The sequence below is a fragment of the Centruroides vittatus genome, unplaced genomic scaffold (assembly GCF_030686945.1).
Source record: "Centruroides vittatus isolate TY-2023 unplaced genomic scaffold, ASM3068694v2 contig_745, whole genome shotgun sequence".
NCBI lineage: Eukaryota > Metazoa > Arthropoda > Arachnida > Scorpiones > Buthidae > Centruroides > Centruroides vittatus.
The window spans coordinates 44,226-64,469 of NW_027122481.1; the positions used below are offsets into that span (position 1 = coordinate 44,226).

A 20,244-nucleotide genomic window follows, 5' to 3' on the forward strand; every position below is an offset into this window, starting at 1 on the left:
TTAGAGGCTCGCCGACTGCGTGATCTCTCTCTTGATCTGGGTCGGATGTTTCTTTGTCTCACGCATGGGTATGTCCGCTCGTTAAGTGTGGCTACCTGCAACGACAATTCCGATATTTGCTTTTGCAGAATGTCCAAGGCAGAGGGCGGCTCCCTACAGTGTGCGCTCCCCAATGCTACGGGAGCAAGCTGTGCTGTCGTTGGTCCAGGGCTGAGTTCCCAGATCTGGTCGGCCATAGCAGCTAATTTCGATAGTTCATCACTACTAACCGATAGGATGCTCCGCATGTTGATCGGTAGGCATTGGAGCCACAGTGTCTTCAAAAAATTCTCACCGATTTTTTCGTCAGCCAGGTTACGCAGAGTAATTGTGAGGGTTTGCGGTTGCCGAGTTCCATTTCCGTCAGTAATTTTTTGGTGCGCTGGGTCTCACTGTCTGCGAAAGTGGAGATCAACCGTTCTTTGATAAGTTCATATTTCCCTGACGCAGGCGGACTGAGTAAAATGTCCGAAACTTGCGTGAGAATTTCCGCGTCGACGTAACTGACGACAGTATCAAATTTTGTTTGATCCGATGATATCCCGGCATTTCGAAATTGGGCCTCAATCTGAAGGAACCAAATGCGGGGGTCCGGCTTCCAAAATGGCGGCACCTTGATGGCGACAAGTGCTAGGCACATGTCAGTCCTTTGTTCGGGGTTAGGCTTAGCGGTTCTCTCGTCCATTTTCGTCTTTGAGTATCCTTTATTCGGGTCACCAGTTTAGCGATGTAGCTAAAATCCGTCGAGGCGTTCCGAGAGAATAGGTCCAAATTAGATCCTACCTCGAGTGATAGTAGTTCCGATCTCGCCCACATGTTCCATGTCCTTTGTTCATCGGACAAGATTAATGAGGAGACTGATTCCTTGGAAACACTATGTTTTATTTCTCTGCGACCGTGGACTATTTACAAAGGTCTAAGTTGAATGTTTGTACAAATATGCGTTCGTCGTCGAGGCTGACTTCGGACGATTGGCGTAACAAAAGCGAAGGTTAGCGTACGAAAGCGTCTCTCCAAGTCAGTGTCCGAGAGCCAAGTGAGGACAGAGGGGAAAGGTCAAGCGGTGGCGCCCTCTGCCCTACAAATGAGTAACATCATCATTAAGTCCGACTCTACTAAAGATACACACGACCCTCTTTTTCTACCCACCCTCTTGATTTTTAACCAGAAAAATTTAATAGCCTCCATTTCCGTAATAATACACATTCTAGCAAAATTTCAGAAATTTTCAAAACAAAGACCATGAGTTATTAAGTTTCAAACATGGCGAACAAAATCGTGCACACCCACACACTAACATTTATACATACAGATAAAACCCACTTTTTGTTTGCATTATTTGACGTTCGAAGATGTCCTAAGTTTAGAAATGTATAAATCTTCGGGAGTGTTTTTGGATCGATTTTTGTACTTTCTGTCTGTTATATATAACAGTCGGAAAAATGATATGAAAGTAGTTACACATTTACAAATTACAAATCCGTATTTTATGATTTTATATATAACCTACATATTAGAAAATTATATTAAAATTGTTTTGAAAATTTTGTAGAAATTATTTAGACTTTTGGGAAAATTAACAAAATAACAAGCCAGACTCTACCTTTTCCATCTTGACCATTGAAAAAGATATTACTTATGAAGTTAACTAATTTTGCTAAAGATCTGTATCATTTAAAAAGTAATTAAGCCAAGTAAAAACCAGGAGAGGAGTTCTATAAGGAAAGATTTTTACACCTATTCAATTTCATGATTCGTTGTAAAACTGCTTTGCATATTTTATTAGAGAAGAAAGGTTGCAGCCGAAGTTCAAACTTTAAGTACACATTTGACGTTCGAACTCTAAGTGAAACACATTGCGCCAATGTTGACGTCATGCAGTGATTCATTAAATATTGACGAAAAAATGGGGAAAAATTTAAGAATGACGAAGGTTACCAATGAACGTAAATAAACAAAATAGATTATTTTAAAATAGTTAGAAGATATTTAATGTAAAATGTTTTATTTTTAGTATGAACAATAAATGATGTTTTGCTTTCGAATGAAAAACATAGGTTTACTTTATCAATCATATAAATACAGCACTAATATTTTAATACTAAAGCTATGTTATGTTTATTGAAATATAATAGATACTTCATTAAGTTATTTTTTACACTTTCAGTTGAGGAGGAAGAGAGAATTCAGGAATATGCTATTCAGCAGAATTCAGAAAAAGAAAATCATTTAATATATAATATCAAAACAAAGAGATACGTTCCTTCAAGTAGAAAACGGAATAAAATTCAAGATAGGATTAAAAGGAAATACTTCAAGGTTATGTTTGCATCTCATTCTAAACAAGAATTTACGTGCGATTTATGTAAACAGACTTTTAGAAATAAGAGAATATTACAAACACATCTGTTCTGTCATATTAGAAAAAAACCATTTCGCTGCACAACCTGCAATAAGAAGTTTTTGTGGCAATTTCTGTTGCGAAGACACATGAAAGAACACAAGACTGGAAATAAAAACAAAATCTCTCATAGGAATTTACGTGTGCAGCCATCTGCATATCGAGTGAAGTCATCTCCAAGAAACGGTAAAAAATGTAATATCCAGCGGGAAAATGAGTATTGCGACATTTGTGGTAAGCGTGTTCCATATGGTAAGGGATGTCTAGAAAGACTCAAAAGAATACACAGAACTTACGCCTGCAAAATATGTGGAAAAGAATTTAAGAAGAATTATATTTTGCAACATGAAGCAATGCATAGTGAACACCGTCCTTTCAAATGCAATATTTGTAATAAAAGTTTTAAACAAAAAGGAGTTCTAAAAACCCATAAAAGAGCTCATAGTGAAGAACGTCCTTTTACATGCGATATTTGTAATAAGGGTTTTAAACAGAAACGAGATCTAAAACCCCATCAAAAAACTCATAGTGAAGAACGTCCTTTCAAATGCGATATTTGTAATAAGGGTTTTAAACAAAAAGGAATTCTAAAAACCCATAAAAAATCTCATAGTGAAGAACGTCCTTTTAAATGCGATATTTGTAATAAGGGTTTTAAACAGAAAAAAGATCTAAAAACCCATAAAAAATCTCATAGTGAAGAACATCCTTTCAAATGCGGTATTTGTAATAAGGGTTTTATACGGAAAGGGCAAATAAAAACCCATCAAAAAACTCATAGCGAAGAACGTCCTTTCAAATGCGTTATTTGTAATAAGGGTTTCAAATCTGAAGAGCTGCTAAAAAGCCATCAAAATAATCATAGTGAAGAACGTCCTTTCAAATGCGATACTTGTCATAAGGGTTTTAAACAGAAAGGAGCTCTAAAAACCCATAAAAAACATTCTCATAGTGAAGAACGTCCTTTTAAATGCAATATTTGTAATAAGGGTTTTAAACAGAAAGGGACACTAAAAATACATCAAGAAACTCATAGCGAAGAACGTCCTTTCAAATGTGATATTTGTAATAAGGGTTTTAAAAGGAAAGGAGATCTAAAAACCCATAAAAAATCTCATAGTGAAGAACGTCCTTTTAAATGCAATACTTGTAATATGGGTTTCAAATTGAAATTGCGACTAAAAAGGCATCAAGAAACTCATAGCGAAGAACGTCCTTTCAAATGTGATATTTGTAATAAGGGTTTTAAAAAGAAAGGAGATCTAAAAACCCATAAAAAATCTCATAGTGAAAAACGTCCTTTTAAATGCGATACTTGTAATAAAAGTTTCAAATTGAAAGTGCAACTAAAAAGGCATCAAGAAACTCATAGCGAAGAACGTCCTTTCAAATGCGATATTTGTAATAAGGGTTTTAAAAAGAAAGGAGAACTAAAAACCCATAAAAAATCTCATAGTGAAAAACGTCCTTTTAAATGCGATACTTGTAATAAAAGTTTCAAATTGAAAGTGCAACTAAAAAGGCATCAAGAAACTCATAGCAAAGAACGTCCTTTCAAATGCGATATTTGTAATAAGGGTTTTAGGTTGAAAAACCAAATGAAAAGCCATCACGAAACTCATACTGATGAACGTAACTATTTTTCTCAGGTATGTGACAAAAGGTTTAAAACAAAAATTAAAAAAAATGTTTGTTAGCTCATAAAATCGTTCTTAATGAGAAATTCAAGCATACTTGTGATGTATGTGACAAATATATTAAAACAAAACACTATTTGGCATGTCATGAAGTAATCAATCAATCAATTACATACTTGTCAGGTATGTAATTAAAGTTTTAAATGCAGTTCTAATTTAAAACGGCATGTTCTTATACACAGCAATGAATACAAATATTTTTGTCACATATGTAACAAATATTTTAAAACAATAGGTTTTTTTGGACAGCATAAAATTGTTCATAGCGATAGGAAAAAGTATGTTTGTGACATGTAAAGAAAGCTATACTAATACAAATGCCTTAGCCAGACATTGTATTACTAAACATGAAAATATGTATGTATGCAATATTTGTAACAAACCATTTATGACTAGAAACACCCTAGAAGAACATCTGAAAGTTCACATCTAAAGGTGTAATATTTGTAATAAAGAATTTAAAAGTAAACGCAACTTAATTAATCAGCAGAAAGTTCATTTCAACATAAAACCGTTCTGTTGTCCGAAGTTTTATGGACACAGATCATGAAGACAATCTTCGTTAAGTTTGTGAAACAGGTATGCAACGAAGGTGTTTATATTAAAAGTTTTTTATTAAGCCATCAACTCGTTCATCAGAATCATCTGTATTTTTGCAGCCATTGTAAAATCAAATTTAAAACAGAAACTAAACTGAAATTGCATTTAAAATTTTCTTCTTTATAAATACACTTGAATTATTTTATCAATATAATATCTGTGAACAGACCTATGCGTGGAGAGGTTTTATAAAAGTATATGATTACTTTTAATAATCAGATTAATTTCTATTGTGACATTTGTAAAAAGAAATTTACAACAACAGTTGAATTTCAAACTGATCAACAGTCTTATTTTTATTTCCAGTCATTATGTCTATATGTTTCATATTCCAGTTTCAATTATCTGTAATTAGGAATAATATAAATCTAACCCAAACATTCGTGACGTCCAGTAGACACTACTTTATAAGAATTCGATGTCAATGCTTTGTAACCGAGTTTGAAACAGTTGTTCATTGCGGTTGATTTAAATTTATCACGTGACTTATCTCGATAACATAAATTGTGTAGGAAATTTTCAGTCTCTGTATCTTTAGTCTGTGCCTTCATTTACATATTTATAATATACTGGAAATTCTGCCACCAAGCATGGCGAAATATTTTTTGTGAGAAAATAAAGATTGAAGAATTGAGAAAAGCTTCAAGTCGAGCGTGACGTGATGCTGTTCATCAGCCATTCACGATGCCATTTATATTCTGTGTTGTGTAAATTTGAGGTTATTGCTCTCGGTGGTGTCTGTTGTTCTTATTCTTTTAGATTTAGGATTTACCTGACCAATTTTATTCTTAGGCTACCTCTTACCTGGCAGTGTCTAGGAGCATGAACGCACTTCCAAGCGGAGTTGACAAACTGGTTCAAGCAAATGATCGTGTCCGGAGTAACCGCGTTTAGCGTATAGCGACCACCAGATGACTCTTGTACTGTACCTGCACATGCAGGAAGCAGTTACCAAGCAAGTTTGATCATCGCTTCCACTGCTCGCGCTTCCAACGAAATGGCTGATTTTGTACATAAATGAAAACAGAATGACAGACAACTTGTGTATATATGTTGTATGTACTTTAATGAATTATCTTTTACGTAATTTAATAATACTTTTTTGTAAATGTAACGTTCTAAGAATAAAACGTTTTTTTTTTAACTTCATATTTTATGAAGATTCTTTATAATTGTTGTACATCTGGTTAGTGATAACAATTACCTGACTAATTTACCGTTTTAATGCTTTTTATATATTCCATAGCAAGCATTTGACGATGTCGTCTCGCGGCCATTTTGTAAACAACACGCGTCCACTCTGGACAGAAGTCGCTTGCAAGTTGGATGCACGTAAAGTTTTTTTTACGCTTGTGGTCGCTGGACGCTGCCACTAGAACGTAGCCTTATGTCTACCTTAGGCAAAATAACGAGTCTTTTTAATATATCTTTGATGAAAAGAAAGATGAATTTTATGTAGGGTGACCATCACTCAATGCTTAAAAGGGAGTACACTGTTGAGGGTATCTTCCGTGAACCCTGTTCACGCCCCGTGCTTTCCATTGTTTATACATGTATAAATAAAATACGGGAAATTAAATGTATGGAATGTGCAATAATCAGTGATGATATTAAACGACGAAAATCGTACATGAAGTAACAAATGTTGAGAAAGAAAACAAAAATTCAGTGCAGTGGATGATCGGTTAACGAACATAATTCGTTTCAAGACATTGTTTGTTAACCGATTATCGATTTACCATAGGTTTTATGTGAATTTCATTAATTTGTTTTGGAAACTGCAAATAGTAGAAAATATATACTTTCTTGTTACTTTTATTTATATGTAATAATAAAAATGCATATACACACAGTCTTGCATTTTTATTAGTCATGTTTTTTTCCGCTTGTGAGGTTTAAAGAATCTGTCTAATGTCGATTGTTTTTCTCTCTTCAGGATTTTTCACAAGTAATTAATAGCATTGTAATTGTAGAGATCCCAAGTCTATTAACCTGAACGTGGTTTGGATGCCATTCTAAGACCGTCGTTTTGACATCCTCCCACTTCTTTTAAGGATCTTTAATAGCAGATATCGGCATGTGTTTGTTATGTGAGATGTTCGTTATCTAAACATAAAAATCTTTTGCAAAAGTGTTCATTAACTGATTTGTTCAAAGACCAAAATGACCTAATGACTGTAAAAAATGTAAAAAAAATTGTTAATATTTTTATATTAGAAAATGAGTTTTATAAGTGTTTTTATAAGACAGTGAAGTCTTGTATGGAATGAAATCTGGACCAATTGAGCCGTAAATTTTTTTTTATGATATGGGAAAAGCTTAGGTGTCCGGTACCAGTCGATTTTCCCATTTACTGCCATCGTTCGAACAGCGTTTTATGGGGATTATTCGAAACAGATTACCATATATGAAAGGTCCCTGATAGTTGTCGAATTCCACTAAAATAAACAAAGGAAGAGCAGGAGGGCGAGCATTAAGTACCCTCTCATGGTCGCTCCAGTGCTGCCAGCTAAAACCGCATACCAACTAAAATAATATTGGAGTAGCCCAAGACATAGCCAAATATTGCAGCGCCACAGCACTAGCGGAAATTTAAATTTTTTGACTGAAAATCTTTCGGTTCATCAGTTTTCGGATAATTGATGCTCTAGTGTATTTCTAACTCGACTTGCCTACAGACACAACGCTGCTAGCGAACACCGTACCAAATGACAATGTTGTTCTATCATAGTTTAGGCTGAGAGTGGAACTCGGGGGATTCCCCAATAGTGCACAAATTTATGCATATTACATTTAAGCTCGTATTAAAATATTTATATTGTTTTTATTATTTATATGTGCAATTTATTTAAGTATAAAATATTTTATATATTTGTTATTTTTATTATTTCTAAGCATAAATCCATAGTAAATTTATAAAATATTTGAACAAAAATTGATCTGGCATCAATTTTTCAGTGACCCCCCGAAATATTTTTCACGATCCCACTGGAGATCGCGGGGGTCAAATGTCAATGATTGGTGCAAGAATTCTTTACGCACGAATTATTGACATTTCATCGACGATGAATTTGAGCGACTTCATCTCAATCTGGAATCTCTGTGCAGCTTCTCCATTTAGAGATCGAAATTTCGTACTAGCGATAGGAAGACGAAGGAGAAAATGGAACGTAAAGCAATCAATATTGATCGCTGCTGCTCTATGTTTTAAAAAAAAATTTTTAAAACTTATTATTCTAGGCAGTCGTAGAGAAACCGTGTTGTGCTAAATTGCTTATTCGAATTGTTAAACACAAGATCGTGTTATTAACTCAATCACTTGGTGTTTGACTCCACCTTTATTTAGTCAACTAAATAAAGGTGGAGTCAAAAGCCAAGTGATTGAGTTAATAACACGATCTTGTGTTTAACAATTCGACTTATTATTATATAAAGATTCTTTATATTTGCTGTTGTGTATCTAGTTAGTGATAACATTTACCTTTCGAAATTACCATTTTAATGCTTTGCATATTTTGCGACCACTAGATGACGCTTCTACACATGCATGCAGGAAGCGACTATCACTTGACTTCACGCATTTCTTGTGTGAAAATTCGAACCCACCAGAACCAAATTGCTAATAATAAAATATTTTATTGTTTGGTTCCCACGGAGAAAACATGAATCATGAGGAACAACATTCAAATAATGCTGGTTGGTGAAACTGAGAAACATGACCAAGACGATAAAAGGGGCAACGAGAGAGGAAAAGGGGTCAGTTACGTAGGGTCGATTAGACTGTGTGTGCGTCCCAAATATCGAGGGAACCCGACCTTGAACGAAGGAATACCTTGCTGAGGATATTTTAACTGGTGGGAAGATTGACTCGGATTAAGAAGTATGACTCCCCCCCAAGTCGTGTAAACTCTCCCTCCGCGTATCCGAACTTAGGCGACAATAGCTCGCCCTACTTGTATCTGTTGCTGTAGTCTTAATAAATCGTTGTTGTTGTTGTTATACATTGTAGATGTCCTTTATTCGAGTATCGCCACCGCTCTACCGTTAGACCCATCCTCTTCTGCACTCTCACTAGCGTGACGCGTAACAAAACCGAGCCGCCATCTTGACGTGGACAGGTCTCCCAGACCTGTTAGCCGAGAAAAAGGAGGAACGCGACTCCGTCCACCTCCTGGCACCCACAAATTGGTTTTCAAGAGTGGGGTTTAACGCTTTCGAATTATCGATAGAGCGGAAAGGACAATATTCGAATAACAAGGACCATTCCAGTCGAAGTAGGGACCTAAATCATAGGTAGATAAGACTAGGAATAGTGTCGGAGGTAATTCCAATCTAAGCGAAACTATTAGGAAGAATGGAGGGCAATCCGCAACCCGCGGCAGGACCAGCTCACCCGAATCTGAATCCAAATCCCCTCATGCTAGGAGGTTTGAGCGGAATAATTCCATTACTGCTCGTGTTTACTGGAGAAACGGGAGGCATCAGAGTCACAGATTTTTTTGACTCATTAGCGGATGTGAGGAAAGTAGCGGCATGGTCAAAGGCCCAAATGCTGGCCATCGCCAAACTCAAACTTACCGGGATAGCTCGGGAATTTGTGAGGAAGGACCGACAAATCAAAGAGGTCGACGACTTTGACGAATTCAAGCGCTTAATGATCGCGCAGTTCAAGCGCTTAATGATCGGCAGAATCCTTTTCGTTTAGGCTTAGTAAATTCTATACCTGTGTACAAAGACGGGACGAGGACATACAAGCATATGCCGCCCAGCTTCAAGCGCTAGCCATGGAAATCGAGATCATGCCGGAGCCTGGGGCGGATGCCACAGAAACTGCTATTATTTCGCACATTCAAAGAAAGGAGTTAGACGAATGGTTAAAAGTGCAATTTCTCAACGGAATAGATATAAGGATTTGCCAGAGAGTAATGAGCCGCCAGGCTGAAACCTTTGACGAGGCGCTCAAATAGCCATCAGCGAAGAGACAATTGAACAGCTTACTTCCCATCCGCGAGGAATTATGCGAACAGTTAGAGATAGCAAGCGGGAGACAGACTCCCTTTTACAGGACGAGATAACCCAACTAACGTCGACTATGCAAGAACTTCAAGCCAGAGTGGAAGGTCTAACCAGAACTTCAACTGCAAATAATACGAGAACCCCTCCAGGTAGGCAAAATAATCAAGGGAATTATAACAACCCGCCTTTCTGGCGAGGAGGATACTGCCCAGTTAATACTAGCCGTAGACCCGACCGTCCAAATGATCAAACCTATAGGAACCGGAAACCCTGCGGTCGCAGAGACACTAATGGTAACGCTCCTCCTAGGCATCCACGAAAGGAATCTCCAAGGAGACACGAAAGTGAAATTGATCCAGATAGCTCTCTACCTATGGAAGAAAATCGAAACAGATGGACAGGTATTATTCGAAACATCCAAGATCAGCGACCTCGATATAATTACTCTACTAGGTCCCCTTATCCGGTATCTAAGCAAAAACGACGCTATACCGAATCAAGTAGGAACCTTTCTCCACCCCAAACAGATTCGTCCAATGAAAATGAGACAAAGTGGAAAGGCAGGATAGGAATAACTAGAACTATATCAAGACACAAACCTATCATATTAGTTTATATTAACAATATTCCAGTAAAAATGCAAGTTAATACCAGCACAAAACGTATGCTTATATCAAACAATTTAGCGAATAAATTGAAAGGGAAAGCTCCCATAAAATTTGGGTGCCGACAGAAGTTAGGAAACAGCTTAGGGGAGCCGATTACCGCTATAGGATCAGCGATGCCTACGTTTAAATTACGGGGAAACAAATATGCCATGCCATGTGCCATCGTACAAGCTGAGGTTACAAACCCGTGTGAAGGAATCTTGGGGCGAGACCTCATTGAAACTGCACGGTTAATTTTAGATCTTGCTCATGATCAAGTCATCCTACCAAATGGGAAAACAATACATTTTTGCACACCTAGATGGCCACGCAGAGGGAGAAAGCGGCATAAGAACCGCAAGGAAGGAGAGAAAATCCTGTCAGACATCTCCCGAGCAGAACAAATACCTCCCGCCAAAGGGAAGGAGAGACGGAAACTACAAATCCGGAGCGCGAGAAGAAAGACCGCTGCTCATCGAAAGGCTAAGCGACCCCGAATACAACAGGATAACACAGACACAAGCATCCAGCCACCTGTTGCATCACTTGTCAAAGACGCATTAACGACCGTACTCCCTTCACTAACAGAAGAGCAATCTAATCCCAGCGATGAAATGGAACCAGAAAGGGAACGCGAGGAAGCAGAATCTGAGTTCGAAAGTGAAGCTTCCAAACCAGAACCAAAAGGAGGAAAGGAGATTACACCTCCATACGCCCTTCGAAGCCTAGGCCCAGCAGCAGCAGTAGACCAACCATGGGTTATGTTGCAGCCCACTCATAATCATAGCCGGATACCTCAGTTTATTTCTCCCGCTGCTAGTCGGACCTCTTTCCCTTAAGCTCCGGGCGCCAACCAAATGAGGGCACCAACGGGAAGGTACCCCAGAAGGTGGATGAAGATAGCTTATCTAATAAATTTAGCGTTAATCTAATTAATCACGTCACGCTAATGCCTCTTTTCCCTTTCGCAATCTGTTCATTGAATATTCCTCAACAAAGCTGTGAATATGCATTATTCTGCAAAAATGAACTATAGGTCAAAGACCTATGCAATCGGCCGATCCTTAGTAACCATACATCGATCTCTAAAAGGTTAGATCAACCAGGAGCATGAAAGGGAAGCTAACCCGCTTCCGGGAAGTGACACACCCGTCCAGGAAACTCCCCGGAGCGATATAGCACAACCAACTCAACGTCCTATTGTTCAACCTTATTAACACCGCCATTTTAAGGTCCTTTGCTTAGACTCCTATATCAAGAAGTCTTCGACTTTTGCATAAGCATAAAAATATATCTCATATTATATTATAAAATTATATTATATTATATTCGTCTAGAATATCTCATTTATTCGAATTTTATCTAGTCTTAGAATTACACGAAAAGTATTAGCTTTTCCCACTAGAATTAAGTTAGATTTATCATTCTATTGGCCTGAGAGATAGTAACCCCACGTATATATGTAAATTGCATACCTCTATCCGAGAACAAATAGAATTCTCATGTCAATGACTGTTTATAGTTAACTTTTTGTGAGTACCAGATAGGACGACATCGTCGCCTCAACAGAACCCTCACCTCAAACTGCAACTACCCAGCGAAAGTAAGAATGCACCGACAACACTACCCTACGACGAACTACAAAAATTCACTACTCATCTGAATCCTCCAGCCATCCAGCTCCTGTTCTCCTCTCTAACGAACAAGCCAGCAAGGTAACACCATCCAACGAACACTCAAGACCTTGAACTTGCATTCTCGTACCCCAGCGACAAAAAAAAGCTACGTCGGCACCACGTGCCAGTGGGAAGAACGACCTTACTTCCGGGAACGCCATTATTGTTTACCAAACCCGAAATGTTGGTTCAACCATAACCAAATGTTGTAATGCGCGCCCAAATAATATTTTATTGTTGCAAAAAAAAGAAATTGTTCAAGTCGCAATATAAATCACTAAGTAGGGAGAGAAAGTGCCTGATATAGCCATCCTCCCCAAGAGAAAAATCGAACCTGCACTTCAGGGACAGATACGATTTTAGAAAGCCCAAGGTGGTGTGAAAATTCGAACCCGCCAGAACCAAACTGCTAATAATAAAATATTTTATTGTTGGTTCCCACTGAGAAAACATGAATCAATACGAACAACATTCGAATAATGCTGGTTGGTAAAACTGAGAAACGTGACCAAGACAATAAAAGGGGTGATGAGAGAGGAAAAGGAGTCGGTTATGTAGGGTCGATTAAACAGTGTGTGTGCCTCCCAAATCCCAAGGGAACCCGACCTTGAACAAAGGAATACCTTGCCGAGGATACTTTAACTGGTAGGAAGATTGACTCGGATTAAGAGGTATGACTCCCCCCAGTCTTGTAAACTCTCCCTCCGCGTATCCGAACTTAGGCGACAATAGCTCGCCCTACTTGTATCTGTTGCTGTAGTCTTAATAAATCGTTGTTGTTGTTGTTGTTATACGTTGTAGATGTCCTTTATTTGAGTATCGCCGTCGCTCTACCGTCAGACCCATCCTCTTCCGCACTCGCATAACGCGTAACAAAACCGAGCCGCCATCTTGATTTAGGCAGGTATCCCAGACCTGTTAGCTGAGAAAAAGGAGGAACGCAACTCTGTCCACCTCCCGGCACCCACACTTGTCAACATTATAACTCTAGAATGAGTTGTCTGATCTTGATGAAATTTTCTAGGACGACTCATCGTCACTCAAGGATGAACAGATTAAAATTTCAACTTTCAAAAATGATCCATACTGAAGAAAAACGCGATCTCCAGTTCTACAAAAATGGTTCATTTTTCAGAGTTGAAATTTAAATCAGTTCATCCATGACTGATGGTGAGTCGTCCTAGAAAATTTCATCAAGATCGGACGACTCATTCTAGAGTTATAATGTTGACAAGGAATGCATGAAGTCAAGTATTAGTCGTCACTTCATTCTGACAATAATCCAGACGTGGTAAACAGCAGCTGTGACTTATATCCTTCGTATAATTCATCCCTGTGAATAACGGGTGTTACATGCGTTCACCACATCGGAGAACTGTTCAAAAAATGTGTCTCCTGTTAGACTCAATTTTGGCACTTTGTAGTGAAGACTGTTTTCAGAGTAATCGTATCTGTCACTTAAATATTGTATTATTCTTTCATAGAAAACCTTAAAGTCTTCATCACATTTCTCACATCTCTTCATTAGGAGTTATTTGGCTAAATTCAGTTTTTACTGCAAAACCAAAAAATGAACAGGAAAACGAGCGGACAAGTGTGCTGCTGATGCAAAAGTCCTTACACAAACAGCAGTTCTGAAAATAACTCGACGAGAGAACAAGTATGGTAGAGAACTTCAGCAATGCCTAAAGGAGGATGCACACATGTGGCGCAGCAAGGAAAAGCGGCAGAATGACGTTACTTTTTCTCGCCGCAGAAGTCGATTTTGTGCTGCTTTTCTCGTGTCGCAAAAGTTGGTTGCATTTTATCTTTTTTGCAACCGCCTCCAAGACGCGTTTCTATCAGCCAATAACAGTTTGTCTGGTAGTCACGTGAGAAAATACAACCACGTGGTGTTTTAATGGCGGAAAGTTCGACATGGTTCACCGAGATAACAAACATCGGAATAAAGAGGAAACAATAATAAATTTGACACAAATTCTTCACAAATAATCATATATAATTTAATTCAAAGAACAAAACAACCGAATCTTACTCGATATAGTATTCTTTATCGAGAGATCTTAATCGAGGAGTAAGCCTATTTTGTACACCAGTTCTTTCTCGATCCAAGAAAATATCTCTAATCCAAAGTTTTCGTTCGAATCTCCGACAAAATCTTCTAGCTAAATAAAGCAAGCCGTACAAAACAAAATTTGTAAACAGGTGGATAGCGGCAGTGTCTGTATCGTTTGCCATCTTGAATACTGAATGCATGTGCCGAAATGTAAGCGGATTGCCGCTGCCGCTTGTGTGGTTGTGCTGCCGCGTGGCATAGATGGGTTTGCGACACCACTTTTCCTTGCCGCTCCGCATGTGTGCATCCAGCTTAAGAGACTGTCAAGCAAGCTGGTAAAGACGTGGGTGTCGGCAATCGGTTGAAGCAACTTGAGAAGAAAACGCCTTTCCTTGTAGGGGGTCAACAACAAATTTTAATAACTCAAACCTCGTCCACCTCGCAAGCCGCACTTGCAACTTCCGTCCAGTTAAAAGGAAAATTCAGCAGAAGTCGGAAGATGATTGTTTAGACCTTTCGTTCTTTCTGATAAACATTTGTGACGATTTGTAAACACTTGCTTAATTCTTTGGTGTCTTAACGAAGAAAATGGCCAAAGTGGTTTGGGCCATCTAGAAACGTTAACCATTTTCCTCTGTTCAATGAAAGTGAGTATTGAACTAGTATTATTATACACATTTTTCATCACACCCCTAAAAGGAGGACAAATCGATGTCTTACGCAAGGTGATTCCGCATGGAGAACAGAGTAGTCAAATGCCTGATATTCCGGCGAAAAGCCGGACATCTGGTTACCCCTATTTCACCAACAGACGATTAGGCAAATCGCAGGATTAACAGCTATCACTAATACAGGATTACTGATTTTTCGTTCCACCATTCTAAGATTAGACGTAATCTGGCATTAGTAACTAATCCACCGAATTCGGGCGATTAGTGTACTAATCTCGACAAACATGGCGGAAGATTTGTCTCACTTTGCAGAGTACATGTATGAAAACAAAATAATGCAAAATTACTTTCGAATTCCACGACGATTAATTTGTGATCGATCCAATTCTATTGAAATGTTTGACGATCAGTTGTTTATCGAAAGATATAGGCTTCCTAAAAGAACTGTTGTACATGTATGTGACGAAATCAAGCACCTCTTACCATCATATAATACAAGAAGGAACCATCTTATATCACCTTTATTGCAGTTATTGATTACTTTACGTTTATAGAGTACATTAATATAGATTTAAGCAGAGTACATTAATATAGAATACATATATTTGGTACATGATTTAACCCGACTACTAAACTTATTTTTCAGAAAAAAACAATATCGTTACAATCTTCAAAACTTTTTTGAGAAAAAAGAATATCGGTGCATTCTTCAAAGCCTTTTTCATCTCTGTCAGTGCTGTTCAATGAATTTGTTTCTAAAAACATAGGATGCAAGATCCTTTCAAAAAAATTAATTGTGCAATGGCTGTTCCAGTTTCAAACACAATAATTTCTGGTCCGAAATTATATAATAGAACTCTGATATTTCCTCGATAGTCGGAATCGATAACTCCACCGTTTACTATAATTTTCTTCAAAGACAAAGAAGATTTTGGAGCAATGCGGCCATAACAGTTTTGTGGCATTTCAACAGCTAGATCGATAAAAACTAATTTTTGTTCATTCGGATTTATTTCAAACCCGTCAGCACAGAAAATATCATATCCTGCTGCTCCACTAGACATCCTTTTTGGAAGTTTTACATTTTTGTTTAGTTTTTTAAAATATATAATTTCTAGAAAAATAAAATATTTATTTATTATTACATTCCATACATTCACATTTTATAAAATATTTATCGAAAACCGATAAAGTTATCTTATCGTTTATTACGAAAAATTTACATTTATATGATTTTTATTCGACTTTTTCAATGACACCGCTTTAATACACGCCTGCTTTAAACATGAATAAGTTTTACTACTAAAGCTGTGTATTACATAAGTATATTTTCTTTTATATACTATTAAGAACCCATATTGCGGTGATGATGATGATAGATCTGCAAATTAAAAGTAGAAACTATAGTGACCAAACGATAACACGTCTATTCCATTGTCTAAAATAAATTTTTTATCGTAAAAGGGAGAAAGGGGAATTTTATTTTGGAGATATGTTGTTACTACATGATTTTTGCTTTTAATTCCGTATTGTCTGTCTGTCTATTATTTATCGTGATTAAATGTTTTTATAACAGATTTTTTAATACTGTTAGCAGTTTTTTTATTTTGTTTATCGAAAATATAAGAAAACATTTTCGGTTTTAGGGAGCAAAATTCAATTATTGGTTTCGATTGAGTTTCGTCTTTAAAATAACCCAGTTTGTTTTTGTTCATTTCGTTATACAATTTGTGAGTTTTAGGATAATTATTAAAGTCAAAAATATCAGGAAATGATTTGAAATCTTTGTATACGTCGTTTGTAAATATTTGAAGCATCAGGGAATCTGTGTTACTGTATAATAATCGTACGTTTTCACCATATTTATTTTTAAATATTTTATAAAATGTTTGGTAAATATGCAATGTACTCAATTCTAATACACAAAAACCTATATAAATTGGTTTATCAAAAATTAAATTAAGTTTTTATATTTTAAAAATTGTGAGATTGTCATTTATAATTTGAAACATTTCTACAGACGGCTTAGACAGATATCTACGATATTGATTTAATGTTGTAGCTGCTTTTAAATTAATACGCTTTCTTACATTTTGACAGGTTATCGCATCCTGCATGGACGACCATGCACGAAGACCGTTTATATACAAGGGAGGAAGAAAAATGTAATATAGGTGTAATTATTGATTTCGAAGCATTTACCATCCAGGATATGGGTCTTCCATTCAATACATTGTGTCGACAGCTCGGGTATGTGGCACAGAATTGGAAGGAATATGGTAAAATTGATTTTTATAATGAAAATATTAACTTTGACGAGTTAAATTATTTTAATCAAAAAAATGTAAGATTTGGCAACCATTTACATGGGCTTTATATAGCGTATGAAGAAGGGCCTTTTGGAGAGTGGGAGAAAAGTGAAAATGTTTGCCGAATTTTATACAACTTAATTTTAAAATATAAAGTTTTTTATTATAAAGAGGGGGGAAAATTGAAAAAAATTTTTTAAATTTAACGGCTGAAATTTACGACATATACATACCATATTTCGACTTGGAAGATGCCGAAATCTTCCAAAATAAGATTTCCGTGCCCAAACCACCTGAAAAAATTTCCGCACTGCTGCCCACCTCCCAAAAAATGGACGAAGGAAACGGTCTGTGATATTCATGGGACGAGCTATCCACATGAATGTTGTCGGCCGCAGGATGGTGTCATGCCAGTACACAACATCTGTACGGAACACGCCCGTTTTGTAGCCCACTGTCCACTGTGTGACATCTTTTCATATAAGACATATATGTTCAAACATAGTAAATATATTTTATTCTTATATAAAAATTGGCAAATAATATTATATTTATTTTTTAATTTTGGGGTTTTTTTACAGATTTGTGGCATGTGTAATTTATTTTTGAAAAAATAAAAAACCAATTTTTTACATTTTAAATGCTTTTATTATTTTTCATTGAATTACAGCATTGATTATACGTTACAGTAAGAGAGCACGCTAAATACAAACGGTATTTAACAAATTTATTTACAAATTCGTCATTATAGACTTTATCAGTTATACTCAATTCTTTTAAACATTGATTTCTATTCATTTTATACAGAAAATACAAACAAAAATACCTGCAATTCATCGAATATAAACTCTGATGAACATTATTATAACAGCAACAGTTTTTAGAATTTCGTTTTATAAAATTAATAATATTTGGTTTTGTTGGTATAATTCCGTAACTATCGTAGCAAAAACAGGTTTTTCCATCAAAGAATGCTGCTACCCAATGACTACCGGGTTTATTTTTTTCGTCTAAATTAATTATAAACGATTTATACTTAGCGATGCAAACAGGTAAATCATCGGATGCAAAAACTCCTCCGAAAGTTTCTTTTATTTTCGGATCGCTGGATGCAAGCCTCCATAACACGGGTATTCATCAGTAATCGATGAAAACAGTTCGCGAAGTATCGATTTCTAGAGTATTATTGAATTCAAGTGAACAAATAACGTTTACAGTTTCTAGTAATGCCGTCATGAACTTAAATTCGATTGAGATGTTTCCTAATTGATTTATGCTCTTAGGTGATTCCGAGGCAGATCGATCGGGCGTTAAGTCGAAACTGTAGAGAGTATATCCATCTTTATAATCCTTGTAAGATATATTTGTAAATTTAAGGTGATTAATACATCCTATATCTTCAAATAATGATATAAAATTTCTCGCGTAAATACTATGCGTATAATCCAGACAATATGGCTGTGGGGGGACCATTTGGTTGTCTTTTAATAAACATATATAATTTAAATTGTAATTTTTAAAATTGAAAGGATTATATTTTACATTTCCATTAAATGCCGAATTAGAAACTAGACCGATGGTTATTCTATAAGGCAGTTGGCTGATTACGGCATTTCAGATATTAGTAGATTGTATTCCACTACTTAAGCTAAAGACTTTTACATCGGTTCTTCGAAACGGCATTTTTATGATACCTGTTTGCAGCGCTTTTTCTATTCCAATTTGAACAGATGAACTAACGTCTACTTTATTAATTTTTAGAGATGCATTTTTAATAATTATTTTATAATTATTGCTGTTAGACATTAGAGCAAAATTGTCTTTAGATCTTTCTAATTTAATTCTTAAATCAACGTTATTAATTAACAATTTAGGTTGATTGGACAAATCGATATGAAGCCTTCCGATTAAATCTATTAATTTACTTTGTTTAGCAATATTAAATCTTTTAGCCAATCCTTCATTATTATCCTCTAACGAGTCCATATATTGTGCAGTATCATTATAAAATAATGCGCTCGTTAAAAAAGTTTTTTGCGCATCTTTTGAATAAAATAGTAATGTTTCTAAAATAGAGCGGTATTGGTAATTAGTCTGCGAAATTATTTGTTTATCATTTAAAAACACGCTGCATTGAGAAAATAAACTATTTAAAAAATAATTAACAGGTGCAACCTTTTCTTCGGCAGAGACGTCCGTTCTGTCGTTTTTAATAATTTTTGCTTGAACGTGGAGATAAATCGAATGCAAGTCAATATAATTTTCACCAGAACCAGATATGTAAAATTCTATCGGAGCACGACTATCCGATTTTACTGCTACGGGATGAACAATAACTTCTGTAGTATTGTCGATGGCCAGTTGCGTCGAAACGGTGCTAAATAAGTCAAGCTCGCTTTTGGTACAGGGGCATGAATTCGGGTCCATTTTCTTATTCCGAAAATATATCGTGTACTTACCGTCTTTTATTCTACGACTGCTTCAGTCTCTTTGGTCACTTTTGTTTTATACCCGATCCGCCTTGCACTTTTTTAACTACATCATCTTTAATTTCAGAGCCAATATCCTTTAGATGCGATTTTGCCGATTCTTTAAATGATTTCCTCGCAATTACATCCGATCCAACACCCGACGCAAAATTTAATGCTTTGCGCCCCAGATATGATCTGATCTTGGACAATATTGGTAAGGATTTTCTAAACAAATTGCAGAAGAATCCATAACCGCGCTGTATTTGAGGCCCCGTAAAATAACCTCGTTCCCCCTAAATATAAATCGGGAGTCCATAATGTACCTCCTGCTTGATTACAGTAGTAATTTATACAAACTTTTGGATCAAGCTTCATTTTGCACTTCTTAAAGACAAACTAACACTAGAAATAAAACTAACTGGTATTTATAACTGTTTAAAAGATAAAATTAATATTGTTTTTCCTTCGAAAAAGACTATCTCTTTTCCGCTTGCAGATCTCAGTTCGATTTCGATTGTTTCGATAAAATTTTTCTTAATAGGAAAATACAAAGGTTTTGAATAAACTTTGACTATCTGATCTTCTTTCGTGCCCATAACGGGTATAACTCTTAATAACGGAGCTGTTATATCTCCTACGTGATGAGAAGAAATAATATTCG

The 20,244-nt window shown here is 36.3% G+C and overlaps 2 protein-coding genes across 2 annotated transcripts in view; both read left to right on the plus strand.

The window, feature by feature from the left end:
* The window catches only part of LOC136981135 (zinc finger protein 271-like), a 213,592-nt gene that overhangs the window by 20,692 nt on the left and 172,656 nt on the right, over window positions 1-20,244 (plus strand).
* LOC136981138 (zinc finger protein 227-like) lies at window positions 979-4,140 on the plus strand. The gene is made up of 2 exons (XM_067277415.1): window positions 979-1,030; window positions 2,207-4,140. Exons 1-2 carry the CDS (start codon window positions 979-981, stop codon window positions 4,135-4,137), a joined length of 1,983 nt encoding a protein of 660 aa, XP_067133516.1. The 3' UTR covers window positions 4,138-4,140.

What these genes read in the sequence shown, in the direction of transcription:
- LOC136981138 (XM_067277415.1), top strand. Translation starts at nt 979, where the DNA reads ATGCGTTCGTCGTCGAGGCTGACTTCGGACGATTGGCGTAACAAAAGC. An exon ending in TTGGCGTAACAAAAGCGAAG is followed by an intron (nt 1,031 to 2,206) that starts GTTAGCGTACGA and finishes TTACACTTTCAG; the next exon opens with TTGAGGAGGAAGAGAGAATT.